General features: G+C 32.1%; 4 protein-coding genes across 5 annotated transcripts; 3 read left to right on the forward strand and 1 right to left on the reverse strand.

Annotated features, from left to right (window-relative positions):
* Positions 1-666: 666 nt before the first annotated feature.
* Positions 667-1,283, reverse strand: LOC105156904 (monothiol glutaredoxin-S5). Its single transcript, XM_011073164.3, has one exon. It carries the CDS (start codon positions 1,162-1,164, stop codon positions 856-858), a length of 309 nt encoding a protein of 102 aa, XP_011071466.1. The 5' UTR covers positions 1,165-1,283; the 3' UTR covers positions 667-855.
* A 5,717-nt stretch (positions 1,284-7,000) lies between these two features.
* On the forward strand, positions 7,001-7,683 carry LOC105156905 (monothiol glutaredoxin-S10). The gene has a single exon (XM_011073165.3). It carries the CDS (start codon positions 7,111-7,113, stop codon positions 7,417-7,419), a length of 309 nt encoding a protein of 102 aa, XP_011071467.1. The 5' UTR covers positions 7,001-7,110; the 3' UTR covers positions 7,420-7,683.
* A 1,432-nt stretch (positions 7,684-9,115) lies between these two features.
* LOC105156906 (monothiol glutaredoxin-S10) lies at positions 9,116-9,615 on the forward strand. The gene has a single exon (XM_011073166.3). It carries the CDS (start codon positions 9,167-9,169, stop codon positions 9,473-9,475), a length of 309 nt encoding a protein of 102 aa, XP_011071468.1. The 5' UTR covers positions 9,116-9,166; the 3' UTR covers positions 9,476-9,615.
* Positions 9,616-12,551: 2,936 nt separating this feature from the next.
* Positions 12,552-16,041, forward strand: OTP82 (Tetratricopeptide repeat (TPR)-like superfamily protein). Of its 2 annotated transcripts, none has more exons than XM_011073167.3 (2): positions 12,552-12,673; positions 13,594-16,041. In XM_011073167.3, the coding sequence occupies exon 2, from the start codon at positions 13,703-13,705 to the stop codon at positions 15,902-15,904; it is 2,202 nt and encodes a 733-aa protein (XP_011071469.1). In that variant the 5' UTR covers positions 12,552-12,673; positions 13,594-13,702; the 3' UTR covers positions 15,905-16,041. The 2 variants fall into 2 exon arrangements, with proteins under 2 accessions (XP_011071469.1, XP_011071470.1); XM_011073168.3 differs by lacking the exon at positions 12,552-12,673 and having other exon boundaries at positions 13,784-13,925; positions 14,120-16,041.
* The last annotated feature ends 5,335 nt before the right edge of the window (positions 16,042-21,376 follow it).

The raw sequence follows: 21,376 nt of genomic DNA on the forward strand, positions 1-21,376 counted from the left end.
TTTGTATTGTGCAAGGTAATCTTTGGTTGCAGTACAGGCAGTGTGGATTGATGACAGAAATTTGTTCTGACATTCACATTTTTACAACATATATTCATTCCTTGTCTAACTCATATTCAGCATTATTAGTGAAAAGTGAAGCAGATACTCATCAGAACTCCAACACAAACAAAAAAAGAATAACAAGAAAAGGGTTAATTACACTTGGACTCCCCCAAAAATTGTGAAATTACATTTTCTCAAAAAACATTCAAAATTACACTTACACCTTATCCTTCTATTAGTGGTTGGACAGAAAATGTTGATATCAATAAAAAGATTATATAAAGTTTTAATTTTACTCTTTATTTAACATTCGCATGTATGTCTTTGTACTTGTAAGGGAATAAATATAATATATATACACGGAGGGGACAATTAAAATTTATGTAATTCTTTTGCTGATATTAGTATTTTTCGTCAAAATCCTAACGAAATGAAGTCAGGTGTAAGTGGTGAATTTTTGAAGGGGATGTAAGTGAAATTCTAGAACTTCTTTGTGGGAAATTGTAATTCCGTAACAAGAGCTACTTAATTTGAATCAAATTTTAGTGAGTTGTTAATAAATCAAAAACTAATTATATGAGTAATTAAGAAATTATAAAAAGGAAAAGAAGAGAAAAGAAGAAGGAGCAATATCTGACATGATCATAGTCCCAAAGTTTTTATAATTAACCGAAAACATATACTTCTCAGCTTCTCCAAGTAAGGCTCAAGCACTCATTATTTAACTACATAGCACTGTTTGGAAATCCATGCACCAGAACTGTATTTTCACTCACTCGTATCACACACCGTGCGATTGCTACAACTATGTTAGAGCCACAAGGCACCGGCGTTTCTGAGCATGGGCTTTAAAGAGCCACTGAGGTGAAGGCTCATGACCTCGTTCGCCCCTCCGACAAACTCACCACCAATGAACACCGCCGGGACAGTGGGGTTGCAGCCGAGCCGGGAGAGCGCCTGCTCGATTTCCCGGCCTCTAGCAACCCCATCGAGCTCATACACCGTCGGATTGACCCCAAAGTCACTAAAGAGTGACCTAATAGTGTGACTTATGCAGCATGAGGTCTTGCTAAAGATCACCACCGGATTGTTGGACACCATATCGCTTATTCCCTCCATTTATGCTTTGGAAATCTATTGTCGATGAGAGGGTAGCAGCTTAAGTAGTGTTCTTGTAACCGATGAGCATATATGTTGTGATGATTTGCTAATGGGGATTGCATGGAGACATTTATATAGAAGTGGGGGGTTGGGGGGGGGGGGGAAGTAGTTTCTTTTTTATTCAACAAATAGTCTTGAGGATTTCGATTCCATCCCTACTCCAGATAAGGATATATATATAGGTGACTTACATAGGCACTTATACGTCAACTCAAATGCACAAAAGGAAAGTGGATTGAGGATGTCGTTTGGAGGGAGTAAGAATGTTGCGATATTTATATTGGTGATTGTTTGTAAAACGGGATAATTATTACACGTAAAAGTATCTGTAATTTGAAAAATAATATTTGGCATTTTTAAGATTTGCTTCTCTCTAATAAATATATTTTTTCCTTACTTAAAATTCAATGAATTTGTTGATATAATAAAAAAAAAGAAAAAAAATGTATGTTTACTCCTGACTGACTGATTACTGACTTATTGCGAGTCAAATAATTTTTTTCGACTATATTACCCTTATAATGGTGAAGTTATACCTCCCCACGTACATTAACACATGAATACGAATGGGGTAACTTGGTTATAAACAAATTTATTTTAACTTACAATAAATCAATAATAAGTCAATTGTGGGTAATTAAATATAGATTTACTTTTAATTTTTCTGTTGATATTAACAAATTCAGTGAATTTTGACTAATGAAGAAACTTATTTGTTAGACGAAAACAAATAGTGCTATATATAATTTTTTAAATTATAAAAAAAATATACATATAACTATACTAAATATTAGGAGAACATTAATTTGACTGAAAGTGATTGATGCGTAACATTGCATGGGAAATGAGCCATCGCACAATAACGAATCTCTGCATATATGAACTATATATATATATATATATAATATTTATAGTGTATATTATATATTCTAAGTCACTACGTTTATATTATTATTAATGTTAAGTAAACCTTAAACCACATCAATGATGTCATAATCTAATGGTTAAGGTTGAGATCAATAAATAAGATCGAAATTATAAGTTCGAATCTTATTAGATGTGTGGATATTTGTCTAATTTAATATGAGTTTATTATAATAGATGGATATCGATCATATGTGAATTTATTGTAATATCAGTTCATTATATTATAAATCTGTTAATCGGATGGATGTATTTGTTAGTTTATTGATGTTGGTGTGATAATACAATACTCGTCGTTTTTATCCCAAAACTACAATTTATACATAAATGATTACGATCGTGAGTATATAATTAATATTATTAAAATATTATTCTATTATGTCATAAATAAAATAAAAATACAAACAAATTAAGAGAGGTGTTCTTGGTACGACTTCCCAAAAATTTCCAGTATCTTTTTTTTTTTGTTGTTTTTGGGTTCTAAGCAATTAACTTATTATTAAATATTTAGTATGACATAAAATAATTATGTGGTCCATATAACCTTTTTTTTTTTTTTTTTTTGAGGAAGAATCTGATGTGTTGGAGATAAAAGTTGGATTTATCCAAAACTAATAATAAGAATAATTATTTTATTTTATTTTATCTTTTTTTTTCCTTCTTTCCTCTTTTCCAAAACAAAAATTCGCATCAAATTCTCCAAAGGAGAACAATGGAAAAGGTGGTGGCGATGGGGATAGAGATTTTTTTTTCTTTTTTAGAAGTATTAAATTTATAATATTGGGAGAAACTCTCATTTATATTACGTCTGATCCGATCGAGTTAATCACATAACAATGCAGAGTATGTCCCAATTTTATATCTGAGCCTAATATCCTTAAAAGGTTTTTTTAGAGGTAAAATTGAATTTACGGTGATACATAATTATACATGTATTTTAGTATAAATAATTGACGTGTGATCTTTTTATTAAAATTCACTTGAAATAATTATAGTATGAATCGATCTCAAGCAACAATAGATAAAGGAGAATTCTTCAAATTTGATTGGTTGGATTCCACTAAATTTGATTTAGAAAAGATGTAATTTTGCAATTATTAAGTGTAATACAAAAATTAAAATAAATTATATGCTTAAAAAATATATTTTTTTAGATTAATTATAGAAAAAGCTATAACATATTTTTAAGGAATGGGTTAGTGGAAAATTACATTTAGGTGAAAATCAATGAATAAATAAACAAATAAATAAAGTAGTTGTATTGCTAAGATCACCGATCATTGTGATCCAGTGGTTAAGGTTAAATATTGAAACACTCACATTGTGATTTTGAATTGTACTAAAATGTTTGGTGGGATTAAATGTACTTTTTGACATGTGTGTTGATCCTATGTAGTTAAACTTTTTGATTGTTGGCAATAGTAAGTTAGCTGTAGAGATCTTGATCGACACACATGATGCAGGCATAATCTTTGTTGGTAAACATGATGCTGACACAGTTTTCGTTTGGGAGGTGCCACCTCTGCCTTTTTATTTTTAGGAATAATTAGACCGTCTCCTCTGAAGTTTTGTGCAATTACACGTAGACACCATGTGGTTTGAAAAAAATACATTTAGTACTCCTGACGTTTATTTTTATTTTACAAATAAATCCCTCTGTTAGCCAAAATTCACTAAATTTAATGATATTAGCAAAAAGTTGAATAAAACTCACATTTTGCCTCAACTGACTTATTACTGACTAACAAATTATTTTTAATTAGACTACTCTTATACATCTTGACATGCTAATGTATGTGAGGAGGTATATCTTCACTCTTATAAGGGTAGTTTGGCCAGAAAAGATTTATTTGACCTGCAATAAGTTAGAAATAAGTCAATCGGGCTAAATATGAATTTTCATTCATTTTTTTTTGTTAATATAAGCAAATTTGATGAATTTTGACTAACGAATAAATCTATTTATTGGGACAGAAATAATTACATCAGGGGTATTAGATATAATATTTTAAATCATAAGAAATTTATGTATAATTATACCAAAACTCAGAAGAAGACGGTGTAATTATCCCTTCTTTTTATAAACAAAAAAAAATAAAAAAGAAAAAGATTGTATTGGTAATATGGCATAATTGGCAAGTGAATAAATCCTGAATTTATATGTGTCTTATGCTTTCTTGAAATAGAAAGTTTAGCTATTTTAGCTTCGATTATTATAATAATGATTTTCAAGATTTTGGGAAAATTATATGATTCTTTTTTGATCAGATGGCATTAAAATCAGCATTAAAATAAAACTTTTCTTTCACCTTTTTTAGCATTGAAACATGGCCATCCATGAGTTACTCGGTATACTGGAGTCGACCTGAAAAATAAATTAAATTATTCGATTATTTAGCTCGATCTATTAAATTTATTGAAATTAAACTTGAATCAAGTTTTTTGTTTACTAAATAATCCGACTCAATTTGAATTCTATTCGATTATTGAAAAAATAACAAATATGTGATTATAAACTATCAAATAGAGCTAGACTCTTATGATTTTTTTGGTTGGAAAAGTGGCTGTATAAGAAAAATAAAAATAAGAATGAACATATAAGAAAAAGATTGGTGTTTGGTCGGAAATAATAGTTGGAAAGAAAATAAAACTGGATGTATATAAAACCCTTTAAAGTTCAATTCTGTATTTCGCTAACATTGGGTGGAAAGAATAAGCCCAAAAAGTTTAAAAAATTATATATTTTATTTAGATTCGAATTCTTTATTTGAAGTCATTGGTATTAATTTTTATTTTGTTTAAATTGAATAGTTTTAATACTCATTTTTTATGAATATATTTATTAATAAAAAATATTTTTGTTCTTGTTTGATGATTATTTTTACTAATACGGTTTTTAAATTTTTTATATACTAAAATTGTTTTAATATAATACAACTTGTTTATTTTTTAGAGCAAAATGAAGAGAAATGGGTAAAATTATAAAAATTAGTATTTCCTTCTCAATCTGTTTCTCTCGTACCAAATAAGGAGTAGTATTTGAAATTTATTCCCCTTTTAATTCTATCAAACAATTTGAAGAAAAATTATTATTATTTCCTCCTCCTTACCTTTTCACTTCACCTCTCCCTTTCGCTTCCCCTTTCCTCTCATTTGAACAAACAAATCGCTATTTAATTTAATTAAAACGCATTGGAGCTTGACTTATCAATATTTAATTCATTATCTTCATATGCAATAATTTCATTTTTTTTTAGTTTAATTTTTAATGGGGTTTTCCTACATCTATTTACTTTTTAAAGTAATAATTGAGAAAAAAAATTCTTATAAAAAAAAAAGAAAATGAATTTGATTAATGAATATTAATACACTATAGGCCCAAGCCCACCATTTTATGTTGTTATGACATAGGCCCATTGGATCCTATAGGACCATAAATAGGGTTTGTGTACTTTAAATGTCATGAAAATGCACTTAGTATTATTTTTGGAGTGGGGGAATTAAAAATTATTGTAAAAAGCCAAATCATATAGAATATTATCTAATTTTTATGTGTATACAAAATATAGGTAATAGAATAGAGTATTATACTTCTTATGCTAAGGGATGTGTGGATTCTCGAGGAGAGAGGAGTTCTGATGGTCGTTCAGATCCCACGACTGACTCTTAAAATTGAATTTACGTTGAATTTCACTATCTATCCTCATGAGGCAAAATTTGATTTCGAAGTTCATACCCTGGTTCGAACGGAAGGAGCACTCTGTATAATTTGGATGATCTGCATCGTAAGGTTAGGTGCCAATGCTCGAGACCAACCAAAAATCCCATCTCGAACGTTTTAGGCCATTTTAAATTGTTAAAAACAATCTAAAAACGCTCCAAACATGGCTAAAAATTTGTATAATGTGTTTCATGCATACCCTTTTCAATTAAGAGGTGTTCGGGTAAGCTGATAAGTTATTTAAAGAATTTTATAAGATATTCGAGAGCTTATAAAATATTACAAAGTATTCTTTTTAATTTTATTTTCTTAGAAAAAGAGTTTATAAGCTCCAAAAATAAGATGTTATGAGCTTATAAGTTTTCTTAAAAAAGATAGGAAAATTCCTAACTTAATTTAAGATACCAATTCCTTCAAGCTAATTAAAATTTACTATTAGTATCATCTTGTAAGCTTCATTATCTTAATTTATCCGGACACTTTGCTAACTAATTTTTAAAATAAGATTTGACATCTTATAAGCTCTAGATTTATAAGATGTATGAGTTTATAAAGTTTTTTAAATAAGTTTAGCCACACATGCTCTAAGTTGAACTACATGAACCATGATGGGAATTTTTACCCAAATAAGTTTTGGTCGAATAATCAATCACAGAGCAAGTATCACTTTTTCTAAAGTATACATCAATCACATCACAATATATTACACTTATTACATAATTGGTTCAAAATTCCGCGAACCCGGGTCTGGATTAGAATTTTCCAGTAGTGGTTTGTCCAGAACATTGCATGAAGTCAAACAGTTCTCCACTTTTGCAGCTGGAATCTCTTTTAGCAGCAACACCTTGTTCTGTGCAAAAGCCCATAATCCTTACATTTTCTCTTGCATAGCTCTCCCTTAATCTTTAGGACACACCATCTCATGTCTATCAGCAAACAGATTGCTATGAGAAAACAACCTCAAAATCCCATCTCAACATTTCTTACATCAACCTACTAATCCATTCAGCATAACCTATACAGAGCATGACAGCATCTATTCTTGATCTCAAGGAATTTTGACCTTTTTTCTCTCAAGCATCAATCTCCACATTAAACAATTCAAATGTCCATATCACCATCTTCATTTTCAACCTATAAATATCACCAAGACAAGAACCTCAAACACCATCGACATACATCGGTTTTCGCAGTTCCCTATATTGTCTGTCTCAATCTCAACAGCTTAAGTCACATACGTTTTTCTCGTTATAGTATATATGGAGACGGTAATGAAGCTGGCTTCGCAGAAGGCGGTCGTGATATTCAGCAAGAGCACGTGCTGCATGTGCCATGCGATCAAGAGGCTGTTCTACGAGCAAGGGGTGAGCCCTATGGTGTATGAGATAGACGAGCAGCCCAACGGGAGGGAAACGGAACGAGCCCTCATGAGGCTTGGCTGCAGTCCGACCGTTCCAGCCGTTTTTATTGGTGGAAAGTTCGTGGGCTCTGCTAACAACATTTTGACTCTTCACCTTGATGGATCACTCAAGAAGATGCTTAAAGATGCTGGTGCTCTGTGGCTTTGAAGAACAACAGAAGTGAAGCTCAAATAAGGACAGCTTGGCATATGTTTCATGAGTTGTCTGTTCTTTTGTCTTTCCTTCTTTCTTTGTATGTAAGTATCGGCTACAAGATAAGCCGTAGAGCTCGCTCACCTTTTTCTGAGTGAAGTGTACTAAAGTTTTCGCTTACTTTTAACTCAATTGATGTTGTCCTGTTTGAACAGCGACGAACATCTTGTGTTTAAATTCTGAAATCTATCATCTGAGGCAGTTTTCTTTCTTTTCTTACATTCTTGACTACATGTTGCTTTGATCTGATCAACATTGCAAGAATATCGACCAATACGATGAGGTGACTGAAGTATGCTAATGCAAATGTATCAGTTTCTGATACAAACGTATATTTCCATACTCAAACATCAATGAAATCAAACAAATCTCAGTATCTGATATTAGTAGAATAAACTGAAAATCGCATTTCGTGGATTAGATGTCTTGAACTTTATGAAAAAATATAAAAGAAAACTTTATCTGTTTTCTAAAATAACCATCTGTATCAGTTTTAGTATTCCGCAAATATTCTCTACTATGGACTGGACTATTTATTCGAGACAAGTGATATGGGGCGGCTACAAGTGGGACAAAGAGTGTCAGTATCTTACACGCAAACGATGAAAACCAGGAACGTCCTTATGCAGTTATTCCAATTTAAAATCATGTCAGCATAGGAATAAGTCACACTGGTTGTATGCATGAACATACAGATATTTCTCTTTTAGTTCTTGAACAGGAAAGGAAAAACGAATAGGCAAAGAACATAATACATTCTCAGTTTCTAACACAACTTTTGTCAACTTTCCTCATCTGTTGACATATAATTGAAATCGAATTACATTTCATGTGGATAAGACCAGCCCACAACTGAATTTTAGTGTCTTTTTCAGCTCTGCATCTTCGGTTAGGCCGGTGTTCTTCAAAATGTGATTCTTCTTGTTGTCAATCTCTCTGTTAACCGAACTGAACTTTTCAAGATTGGGGAGGTGGGGTTGGGTGGGGGGTTGGCGTCATGTAAGGTTTGACATCATTAATAGCAGCAAAACTTTCTGTTAAACATAAAAACGTGAGGATTTCTTCTATGATGTATGCACTTATCATAGCTGCTTCTCAGACACATCTGTGGTCCAATACTTAGAATTTTCTGGACACATGTTTCAGGATGTTCCATCTAATCCAACATGCAAAGGGATCCCATCTTATAAGCATCACTGTCCTAAAGCATAATTTTTGCTGCGTTTCACCGTCAGCTGATGCAACTTCACTATGTCCGAACTTTTATCAGATTCTCGTCTATCATTTTCTTCCAATATCAAAGTTGACATTCCTCTCTCATCAACTCAAACAATCATGAGGTAGCACGTAACACGCCCTGTATCCACATGTAAAGATCGATGAAAAAACCAGTTGCCGTACTGTCATTATATCGTTAAAAAAATTTACAAGTGAATCTGCTTTATTACTTATCTGCATATTTAGCCTCAGATATTCTATGTAATAACATGTTATAAACCACAGATGTCATTTCAGACAAGGCAGAAATTCATATTTCACAGCATCTATCCAAATATATCTCAAAGAACTTCTATCTTTTTCTTATTCACCCCTTTTTTCACTTTTCAAGTTTAAACAATTCTTATAAGCTTCTCTCTATAAATACAACCTCTTCAGGAGCCCTTAATCATCAAGAACTCGACAAAGCAAGCTAAATTAGTTGATGGATCGCGTAGCGAAAATTGTGTCTCAGAAGGCTGTGGTGATATTCAGCAAGAGTTCATGCTGCATGTGCCATGCCATCAAGAGACTATTTTACGAGCAAGGTGTTAGCCCGTTGGTGCATGAGATTGATGAGGATTCAAGAGGGAAGGACATCGAGTGGGCTCTGACGAAGTTAGGCTGCAGCCCTGCCGTCCCAGCAGTGTTCATCGGTGGGAAGCTTGTGGGCTCTGCCAACACCGTCATGACTCTCCAGCTCAACGGCTCTCTCAAGAAGATGCTCAAAGATGCCGGAGCATTATGGCTTTAGTAGAACTCAAAGTTACATAGGAATCATAAAGACTTTAACTGAATGTAAAGCCAAATGATCAATTGTACTGATTTTTCTTGGACAGGCTCGGTTTGTTCAGACATAGTGTATGGAGGATATGAATGGAGTCTTTTCTTGTACTTGTAGTAGTTTTTGTCTTAGTTTTCTCTTTTAGCCAGAACAACAACTTTTCAGTAGCTTTCATTGAAATCTTCATGGACAAAGTTTGAACAACATCGTCTGAAAATCAGCTTTTGTTTTTGATACTTTAAGGTGACAGTTGATTTTACTAAAAAACTTAGATTAACAAGTAATTGGACTAACCTACTCAAAATGTGCTCTGGTCCAGCAGTAGGGACAAACTAGTCCAAGTGCACACAGTTGGCAACCCTTGCCATCTCCGCTACGCCATTTTCAGACTTTTTCTGTTTTAGCTGCAAACACATCAGGTACATAAGCAACCAGCGCAAGCACTGATTCCGTCAGCATAGCACCATCAAGGTCTAACTACATTCCACACAAGTCGGCAGCAGTCCTCCCAAGTCGAAAAAGCACACACAATTAGTAAACCTCGCCATTTTCGCTACCATATTTTCAGACCTTTTTTCTGTTTAGCTGCAGACATATTAGACACATAAGCAACCAGCGCAAGCCCTGATTCCGTCAGTATAGCACCATCAAGGTCTAAGTACATTGAACAAAATTCGGTAGAAGTCCCCCCAATTCGAATAGCACACAATTAATAAACCTCGCCATTTTCGCTACGATATTCTCAGACCTTTTTCTGTTTAGCTGCAGACATATTAGACACATAAGCAGCCGGCGCAAGCCCTGATTCCGTCAGTATAGCATCATCAAGTCTAAGTACATTGCACAAAAGTCGGTATAAGTCCCCCCAAGTCGAATAGCACACAATTAGCAAACTAATACCAATTTTCGGCTGTCGTATTATTTGGCTACAAACATCTCAGATACACAAATAACCAACAGAAGCACATTCCATCCCGAGTAACCGGTTAAGCCAAAGATGACACGAGTGTTGAACACTTGAGATAAATGCATAAAACGGATTCGATTCGTGACATGAAACTAACAAAATCACTGAAAAAGTGAGGGTTGAAGCAGTGGACAATCAGCCCACATGGTCCCAGAGAAACTGTTTGTCAATCATGCTAAAACCTGAAGATTCTGAGCTATCCAGATAGATGAATGCACAAGAACAACATGCTGTGAAAATTCGACAAACTCGTACGTGGCTTCAACTAAAGTTATTCTGCAAGATCGATGATGTCATGATAGTGCAGTACTGTCCATTTCAGTGAGTGAAAATGAATGAATATATTCTCAGATAACTCAGAATATATATACATATATATATATATGCATGTATGTATGTGACCTTTCAAGACTCTTGGGGAGTCATATATGTATATGTGCATGGCTTTTGAATTTGGGCTTTACAGTTCTTGTATCCAAAAGACAATTTAAAATGTCTTTGAAGAATATGCTGACTACTCTCAGGGCCCCATCATGTACAAAGATGGATTCTTTCATCACTTAAATAGATTGGGGTTAAATGCCAGAAAAAAGCAAAAGAACCCGTGATAAGGAAATAGGCTGAATACTCTCTTGTGATATATAGTGAAATAGGCTACAAGATAGCTTAATACACACAACTTTAGCTGCCCATATATGCTTGTTTTCATGCTTAAGAAACTCATTCCTTCCATTAACCGCTCGTGTTTCCTAATGGGAATTTTATGGGGGTTAATAGTGAACCCCCCCCCCCCCCCCATAGTTTTACCCCTCCAGAATCATAAAGTCACTTGATAGATGTGTTTTTTATTGGATTTTGAAAATTTTTAGTTGAGGGTCTCCCGAATAAGCTTAATCATTTGTGTTGTAGGCCAACCCCATTATTAATCTCGAGAACCTCAAGTGTACTCCATCTGATATATATTTGTCAGACCATCACCAACCTCGACCCAGTTCACAAGTAATGATTCGCTTAAAAAGACCATCTACTATATATATGCAGAACAAGTAATTTACAATAGATAATTTATAAATAGTAATGCATACTGGGCGTTAGTAATTGAGAATTCTAAAATTTGGAAGACTAACTTGCAAAATAAACGTTATTACTATGATGCTTAAAGTAATAACAATTTTAGCTTAGAAGTCCAACAAGAATAAATGAAAATTACTTAAAAAATTGAGTAGGTTGAGTAATATAATGAAGAGAAAACAAGTGAGTGCTTAATAATATGAAAAACACATGAGAATGAACATGTTACCTTTTGGCCTAATAAAAAGATTATTGTCAATTTATGATGTAGATTATGCCATTCTTTTAGATGGAAGAACATGCAAGAGCAAGATGTACTTTAGATTTTTTTTAGAGCAAATATGAGATTAGTTCAAGGGATTAAGCTAATTAATGATAAAAATTATGTTTAAAATAATAGTAATAATATATAAAAAAGGGTTCAATCTATACTATTATAAAAAGAAAAGTCCCTCCACACTCACAAACGAAGATTAATGGCATCACCGCACTAATTTTTTATGAAGTAAAAGATGCCCTTCATGATAAAATAACTAACTTATTCAACTTTTCAAAATTTACATTAATTGATAAATTATTATTATTATTATTATTTTATTAATATAATATAATATATATTTTACTCTTATTTATAATATGTTTTAAAGCGTGAAAAATTATTTATATACGCACGTAGGAGCGACGTGCCACAATGGCTAGTATTTAAAGAAAAAGCACTTTTCACCCACAAACTGCAATTTGTGACACCATTGCACCAATCTTTGTTGTATCGATAATACTTAAACTTATTTATTTTTTATTTTTTTGAATGTGACATATTAATTTATATATTTTATTTTTTTAATATATTTTAAATTTTAATAAAGTATTTATTATATGATCACAGAAATGATGTGTCACAATCCGCTAAATATCAAATAGAATAAAGGAGTTAACCACATTCCAAGTGGCCCAATGGCAATGCACATAAAAATATGTTCAAAATTTTAAATTGTAAAAATGTTTTGAGTAAGCTGAAAAGTCGCTTCTTGGAGAAAAGCGACTTCATCATACCTGAAATTCGGTTGAGATAGAGAAGAAAATATCTCAGATATTCAAACTCTGATGATGAAAATAACTGCCATTCCCAGGTATTCTTTTTCCCTTTTCTGCAATATGTTCTTGTGATTTATTAATAATTTGCTGAAAATTTTCTGAAACTTGCTTTGAAGTTCTTGAAACCCAACGATCGTTTTTCTGTAATTAAGTTCTCAGATTCTTGGAATTCTTTCGTAATGGGAATTTAAGTGCTGGAATTCATGATATTGAGTCCTGTGAACTCGCTTAATCACGATGGTTTCTTCGTAATGAAGTGCTGAAGTTGACGAATTATCTTCATTTATCCAGAGCTACTCATTTTTTTCTGTGATAGTTATCTATCTTATGAAGCTGATTAAATTTTCTGAATTAGCTGCTGAAAATTTATGAAATTTTGCTGGAATATTCTTTTTTTTATATATATATATAATTAGGATTTGCTGCAAGATATAGAAATTTGGGAGTATGTCGCTATGGAATTACTGATATTTGTGGTATTTGCTTGTTGTGTTTTGAATTGATGCAAACTAAGTGATTGTCATTGTTGTCTCCAGTGTTCTTTAACCAGAATTGCAAAAACCAACAGTGATCCTCTTTTTTATTCATATGAGTATTTCTATTTTATTTATGTATATAATGGCTAGTTTTCTGGATATATATGTATATTGAAAGGCACACATTCTTTTCTCACTGAGCTGTTGTTGCCATAATTTTGCTGGTTATATGCTGAATTGGTTGAGGTAATTCATGTTGGGAAACTAGGGCAAGTTTCTGATCACCAAATCTTTTAGTTGGTTTTAGTGCTATGAAGAAATCTCATGGTTAATAATGCATAAAATGAGTCGATATTTCCATTTGCATTGCCTATAACAAGTGTTGTGTTTCTCTATGACTGGCATTGAGTATAGTCTGGTAGTTTCTTGAACAATGCCAAGTATTATTACATAATAGTGTAACTGTTTGGAGTTTGCAGGAATTCCCTTATGTGGCTGCACTTGGACAGAAGTTATCATACTCCTTTTGCTCTCTTCATGGAGCTATTATAAGACCCACTGAGGTAGTGGTGGTTTTGGAAGAACCATATGGCAATTGTAGTAGCATCTTCTAATCTCTTACACTTCCTCCCTGCCTCATCCGACCCTCCGTATGAACAACTCCAGATTCATCCATCTCTTGCCCTCCTCTCCAAATGTAAAAGTATAAGAAACTTTAAGCAAATCCATTCGCAATTCATCAAATTCGGCCTCCACAACACCCAGTTTGCACTGAGTAAACTCATCGAGTTTTGTGCTGTTAGCCCTTATGGTAATCTTTCTTATGCAATGTCGATTTTCAACTCCATTCATGATCCTAATCACGTCATATACAATATGATGATTCGTGGATCTTCTCTGAGCTCTTCTCCGCGTTTAGCGCTGGATTATTATATAAACATGTTGATCTTTGGTCTTCAACCAAATTCTTACACTTTTCCTTTTCTCTTTAAATCCTGTACAAAGCTCCTGACAGCACATACAGGGAAACAAATTCATGGTCAGGTATTTAAGTTTGGGCTTGAAGATGATGCATATGTACATACTTCGCTTATTAACATGTATGCTCAGCATGGGAATTTAGATGATGCCAGAAAGGTGTTTGACAAGAGTACTTTTAGAGATCCAGTGTCTTTTACTGCATTAATCACAGGGTACATCTCGAGAGGCTATGTCGATAAAGCACGTGAGTTGTTCGATGCTATTCCCCTTAGAGATGTTGTGTCATGGAATGCCATGATATCAGGATATGCTCAAATTGGTCGGTCTGTTGATGCATTGAGTTTGTTTCAGGAAATGAGGAAAGCTAAAGTTTCACCTGACCTCAGCACCTTGTTAAGCGTTCTTTCTGCATGTGCTCGTTTGGGGGCAATTGAAACTGGAACTTGGGTTCGATCTTGGATTGAAGAGCATGGGCATGGTTCAAATCTTCGGCTTGTTAATGCAATGATTGATATGTATGCAAAGTGTGGCGATCTTAACATGGCAAGGAGTTTGTTTAATAGCATACAAGAAAAAGATCTTGTCTCATGGAATGTTATGATTGGTGGTTATGCACATATGAACGAGTATAAAGATGCCCTCGAAATTTTTCGGCTGATGCAGCTAAATGATGTAGAGCCTAACGATGTAACTTTCTTAAATGTTATTCCAGCATGTGCGCATTTGGGCGCCCTTGATCTTGGTAAATGGATGCATAAGTACATTGAAAAGCATTATCAGGACTTCCCCAATGAGATGCTTTGGACAAGTCTCATTAATATGTATGCCAAATGTGGAAATATTGAAGCTGCCAAACAGATCTTTTACAGTTTGCAAACTAAAAGTTTAGGTTCCTGGAATGTCATGATATCAGGGTTGGCCATGCATGGAGATGCATATAGAGCTATTGAGCTTTTTTCAGAAATGACTAAAGAAGGATTCCAACCGGATGATATTACATTCGTCGGTGTTTTATCAGCTTGTTGCCACGCAGGTTTGGTGGATCTTGGGCGCGAATGTTTTAATTCTATGATCCAGGATTTTAACATTTCCCCACAGTTGCAGCACTATGGATGCATGGTCGATCTTTTAGCAAGATCAGGATTGTTTGACGAAGCAGTGGCATTGGTCGAAAGAATGGGGATAGAACCGGACGGAGCTATATGGGGTTCCATTCTTGGGGCTTGTAGAATTCACAAAAATCTTGAGTTGGGAGAATATGCTGCAAGGAAACTGTTTGAACTGGAACCAGATAATCCCGGTGCTTACGTGCTCTTGTCAAACATATATGCAGGAGCAGGCAAATGGGATGAGGTTGCAAGAATAAGAACCCTTCTAAACGACAAGGGAATGAAGAAAGTCCCCGGTTCCACCTCCATCGAAGTGGACAGCATTGTACATGAGTTTCTTGTCAGTGACCGGACACATCCAAAGAGCAATGAAATATATAAGATGCTGGAAGAAGTTGACAGGCTTCTGGAAATGGCTGGACATGTACCGGATACATCCGAGGTGTACTATGATGTGGATGAAGAGTGGAAAGAAGGCGTCCTGTGTCAGCACAGCGAGAAGTTGGCAATTGCTTTCGGTTTAATCAGCACACAGCCAGGAACAACCTTAAGGATTGTTAAAAATCTTCGAGTTTGTGGGAACTGCCACTCTGCTACGAAGATAATATCAAAGATATTCAAGAGGGAGATCATTGCCAGAGATCGCAGCCGTTTTCACCATTTTAAGGATGGTCATTGTTCTTGCATGGACTATTGGTGAAAGGTTGTAGATGAGAAAGCAACATAGTCGCAATGTTGCAGTACCTATTAACCATTTTGGAGGAATATTTTCAATTTAAACTCTCTTTTGTAATTAATTATTTTTTACAGGATAAATTACAATAATTTTTCTTGAGATCTGTCATAATTACATATATTTTCTTTTTGTTTGAACAAATTAAACCTACTCTTTTGTAATTAGCGGTCGTGTAACAAATATGCCCTACAATGGGCTATCACGAGAGGGTATTAGACGGCCGTTAATTAATTTTAAAGAAGTATTTGTAATTTTTCAAATAATAAGTAGATATCTATAATTATGGCAAACATCATGAAAGTCTGTATGATTTACCCTATTTTATATCATAATTAATGTATTGAATAAAATAAATAATTTTGGAAGAGTATGGTTAAACTCTTTGGTTGTAATTAATTATTTTTTCATATTTAATATACTGAATATCGTAATAGTCGTTATCTTTAAAATTTAAATAAAAAAGGATAAATTATAATGAAAACCCTATGAATTTGGTATAATTATAAATACTCTTTTATTATTTAAAAATTTACAAATGCCCTATGATGTTTGATGAAATTATATAAATTTTTGGATGGGGGTTTGAAATTATCAACTTTGGCATTGTTGTACTTTTAAAAGAATTATAAAACAAAACAAAAAAGAAACAGATGGGGTGGATGAAAAATTTTATAAAACTAAAAAAGATAATTATCCACTAGTCCATAAAAAAATTATTTTTTTTAAAAAATAAAAAACTATAATTTATAATCTACAAGGGCATTTTGATCAATTTACTACTAAAAATGAGTAAAAACCTAACAGAGATTGACGGATTGTGATAGTTGTTAGACGATTGTTAAAAAAATTAAAGGTATTGTTAACTTTCCAAATAACGATAATGTATTTATGATTATATCAAATTTCAAAAAAGCCGTGTTAATTCCCCCTAAAAAAATTGTTAGATTGAGTTATACATGAAAGGCATGATGTTTTGAAAATTGAGTATTTAATTAAAATTAGATGATTATATATATATAATAAATAGAATTAATAAGCAAGTTACATGAATTGCATTAAAAGTGTGTTTAGTTGGAGTGAAAAATGAAAGTATAAGAAAGTGAAAGTAAAAAGGAATGTATAAGAGATAGTTTAGTGTTTGATTAGGGGAAAGAGATGGAGGTGAAGTAAAACTCGATGTATATGAAACTCCTTCGGAGTTTAATTTTGTTTTTGTCCGAAATTGATCAAAAAAGTGGAAGTATAGGCCAAAAAGTCAAAAAAGTACATTTTTTATTTTTATTTTACTCTATTAGCCGTATACATCTATATATATAATTTTCCTCCAATTCTTTTTTTCTTTCCCACTGATAATACTTTACACAATTGTCAAAAAAAAGATAACAAAATCGCTAAAAATGCTTGCTTTCTTTGCATTGTCTCTTCAATGCATCTGAAAATCATATATAAAGTTGTATTTTTGTACCAACAAAAGCGCTTATAATTGAATTTGAATTCGTTAACCGAAAATATTATTAGTAGTTTTATTTTATTTAAATTAAACAATTTAAAATAAATGGACAATACTTATTTTAATAAAAAATATTCTTATTTCTTATTTGATAAACATTTTCATTAATAAAGTTTTAAAATTTTTGATACATTAAAATTATATTAGTACAAGATTAATTCATTTATTTTCTAATACAAAATAAAAAAAAAGGGTTGTTCAGTAAAATTATAAAAATTAGTCTTTTATTCTTAATCTATTTTTTTCATTCTAAATAAAAAAAATTATTTGAGATTTATTTCTCATTCATTCATACTAAACAATTTGAAAAAAGAGGACTATTATCCTTTTCCTCTCAATGCAACCAAACAAAACCTAAATATAAAGTATGATTCCTATATTTTGTGAAAGAAGATTCGAGAAGAAGACATTAATCATCACAAAAAAAAATAAATAAATAAAAATAAAATGTTGGCCAAATACAAGACATTGACTAATTGAGAGCAAATTGTAAAAGAAATTTGGACAAGTGTTAGGCCAAGACAATATGGACGGCACTAAAACAATCCGTTCAAGTTAGCCTAACCCTCAAAATTATCTTCTCTTTTTTTAGTTTTTTTTTTTTACGGTAATTATGGTTATATTAATATTTTAATAAATTAAATTGTGTATTAATATTCAATAAATCCATCACCGTAACTAAAAATAATAAAATAAATTACAATATAATCATATAAAATTATACAGTACTAGCACAATTCGAACTAATGAGCTCGAACTGATTCGTTGAAACACAATCCGTTTTTTCTTTTTATGTTTTATTTTATTTTTGTATTTTTATTTTTGGATAGTATAATACTTTCATCGTTATTATGATTAGTTCTTAGAAAAGAAACGACGAAAAAAAATTGAAATGAATTTTAACTTGAGGCACGGGCAAAACACATTTTTCTTAAAATGATAATTGCTTCTACTATAATATGCTGCGGTTTGATGGGACAATTCATTTTTAGGATGCAAAAAAGCCCTCTGAAGTCTGCGGATAACAATTTCGAAGACTTTCCTCAAGAACAGACAGAAAACAGATTTATATTAATACAGAATTTAAGAGATGATATTTGTCATCTGACATTCAGTATTTATAAGCATTTCTAATATTTTTTCGAATTATTGCAATGATTAAATTGCAGATTGGTTCATAACAATTGTTGAAAAATACAAAATCTTGTAATATATTTATTAATTTAGAAATATTGATGTATTGATTTAATATTTGAGTTTGAATGTAATAAATAATATTGTAATAAACCAAATCTTATTGAAGAAAAATACAAAATCTCGTAATTGATAAATAATAAATTATTTTTATTGTTCAACTAATGAACAATTCATCAATGTCGTGTGAAATTTCCTAATAATATTATCTGAAAATTAATGTCGTGCACGTCTTTAATTAAAAATGGTTGCTCTTAATTAGCTACACATATTTTGCAAGTGGAAATAAATAAATTTTGTATTATGTTCACACATTTTCTATGGCAACTAAATTTTAGGACTGCACAAACTAACATACTTTATCATACAAATAATGCCTTATTAGTACTTTAGATTAAAACTTCTATATATAGGATTTTCTAAAAATATTTTATTCATAAAAAAATTGTTGTTCAAAGGGCCAATTAAGAAATAAATAGTTTAAATTAAATAAAAAAAAAATAAAACTGAAGTGAGTTTTTTAGGTAGGTGTTCTGAGTGGTGGATATAAAAAAGTCCATGTAATATGTCCAATGAGCACATATCCTTTGTGTAAAAAGAATTAGCAAATTATCCGCACGTGTTTCAAAAAATGAAACGAATTACCCCCATATCAATGGTCTAAATAGGGATAATTTGGTTTATTTTCTAAAATACATGGGGTAATTTGTTATTTTATTTTTCACAGATTTTTTTTGTCTATTTTTCATATCACAGGGACGTAAATTGTATTTTTTTCTATATAAAAATATACAGATAAACAATCTAAAGTTTAATAGGTGATTCTTGAAAAAAGATAGCAAAGAAAATTATCCCTGTTTGATTTTTCTTTTTCTTTTTCTTTTTGATTTTTTATTTGGGAAAATAGTAAGTGTCAAAAAAGCGGTGATTCACTTCGGTTCTCTATGTAAAATTCCCTCCAAAAATAAAATAGAGGAGAAAGATACCAAAGTGGTCTTGTATCAGACTGCTGTCAACTTGAGCATCCAAATCTGGGTCAATACCAACAAAAATATCTCTGAACAAGGTTCTAGCAACATGCCAAATGTGTTCGAAGAAGAAGAGCAAAGCAAACGAAGCATGCCCAAAAGTCAACCAATCCCTTAGACTGCTACGAAAAACACCATCCGATTTCAAAGTCACAGTATCTAATTCAAAATTTTCACCCAATTGAGCGCGTCTAGCATATTTTTTCAGAGCAGTAGGGTCACAATAACTGACTCCATTGAGTTTGCCGCCATAGAACTTGGCGGTTACACCTACTTGTTCATCACTATACTTTGATTCTGCCTTTCTAAAAGGAATATCTGCTCTAACAATCCCATCGCCGTCTACCAAAACGACTGAAAAACATAAGCCAGAAAACATAACATGTACTCCAACTACTCGGACGCTATAGTGGGAGTGTGTTGAATCAAGAACAGTCAGTAAACGTCTTTATTATGGGCGCTTTATTTTGTCTCCACTTATAAAAGGCCAAGCCGACACAATAAGCATTGCCATGCGGAGAGCTTTGCTTGGAGAAATAAAAGGAACATGTATCACATGTGTAAAATGTGAGAACGTCCCCCATGAATATTCTACTATAATGTGTATTCAAAAATCAGTCCATAAAATTTTAATAAATTTGAAAGAAATAAGAATTATTTGAAAAATACAAAATTTTGAACATAAAGTAAAGCTGTTGATTAGGTCGTGAATTAGTCCAAGCGTATTTATGTTCATAAAGGTCGATAAGAACAACATTGGATATGCTTCAATTATCGTGCTCTAATGTTTAAATCAGTGAGGCTCGTACGAGGTAAATCTCAAAAAAAGATAAATAAGACAAAAGGATCATTACATTTTCCTCCCTTGAGCTTTGATATAATTACACGTAAACCCTCTATGATTTGAAAAATTACATCTATCAGCCCTGAGGTTTGCTTTCATCTAATAACTAGGTCCCCCGTTAGTCAAAATTAACTGAATTTGCTAATATTAAAAAAAAAATTGAACAAAAATAGATATTTACCTTTACTTGCTTTATTACTGATTTATTGCAAATCAAATAAATTTTTTTCGGACTAAACTACCCTAGTAGCGGTTAAATATATCTCCTCACATGCATTAACACGTGAAAACTTATAAGGATAATTTGATCATAAAAATAATTATTTGACTTGATATAAGTCAGTAATAAGTCAATTAGGGGGTAAATGTATATTTTTTTTAAATTTTTATTAATATCAACAAATTCAATTATTTTTTACTAATGGAGCGACTTATTTGTTAGACAGAAGTAAACCTTAGGGGTGCTAAATATAATTTTTCAAATCATAGGGGGTTTATGTGTAATTACACAAAAATCTTAGAGAAGGAGAATGTAATTATCCCTAAAAATAAAAGAATATGCCTGATATTTGGGGACTATGTATTTATAAATTGACTGAGTTGTACGATTTAGAGTGGTTTATTGATTCAAGTATGACCAAACGATCATGAAGACCAAACACATCAACAAATATTTTCAATCAAATCGATCTAAGTAAAAATAACGCGGATCTTTAAAGTATTTCGCCATTTTTAATTATACTAAAGGTCATTTCGGTCATTTTAAATAGTTTAGGTGCAGTCCAACATCAACTATAAATACTCAATGTATGGTAAAAAGGTATAATTTAAAAGAGATTTGACAAGTCTTCTTACATCTA

This window comes from Sesamum indicum, linkage group LG3 (genome assembly GCF_026168435.1).
Source record: "Sesamum indicum cultivar Baizhima isolate 11 linkage group LG3, ASM2616843v1, whole genome shotgun sequence".
Classification (NCBI taxonomy): domain Eukaryota; kingdom Viridiplantae; phylum Streptophyta; class Magnoliopsida; order Lamiales; family Pedaliaceae; genus Sesamum; species Sesamum indicum.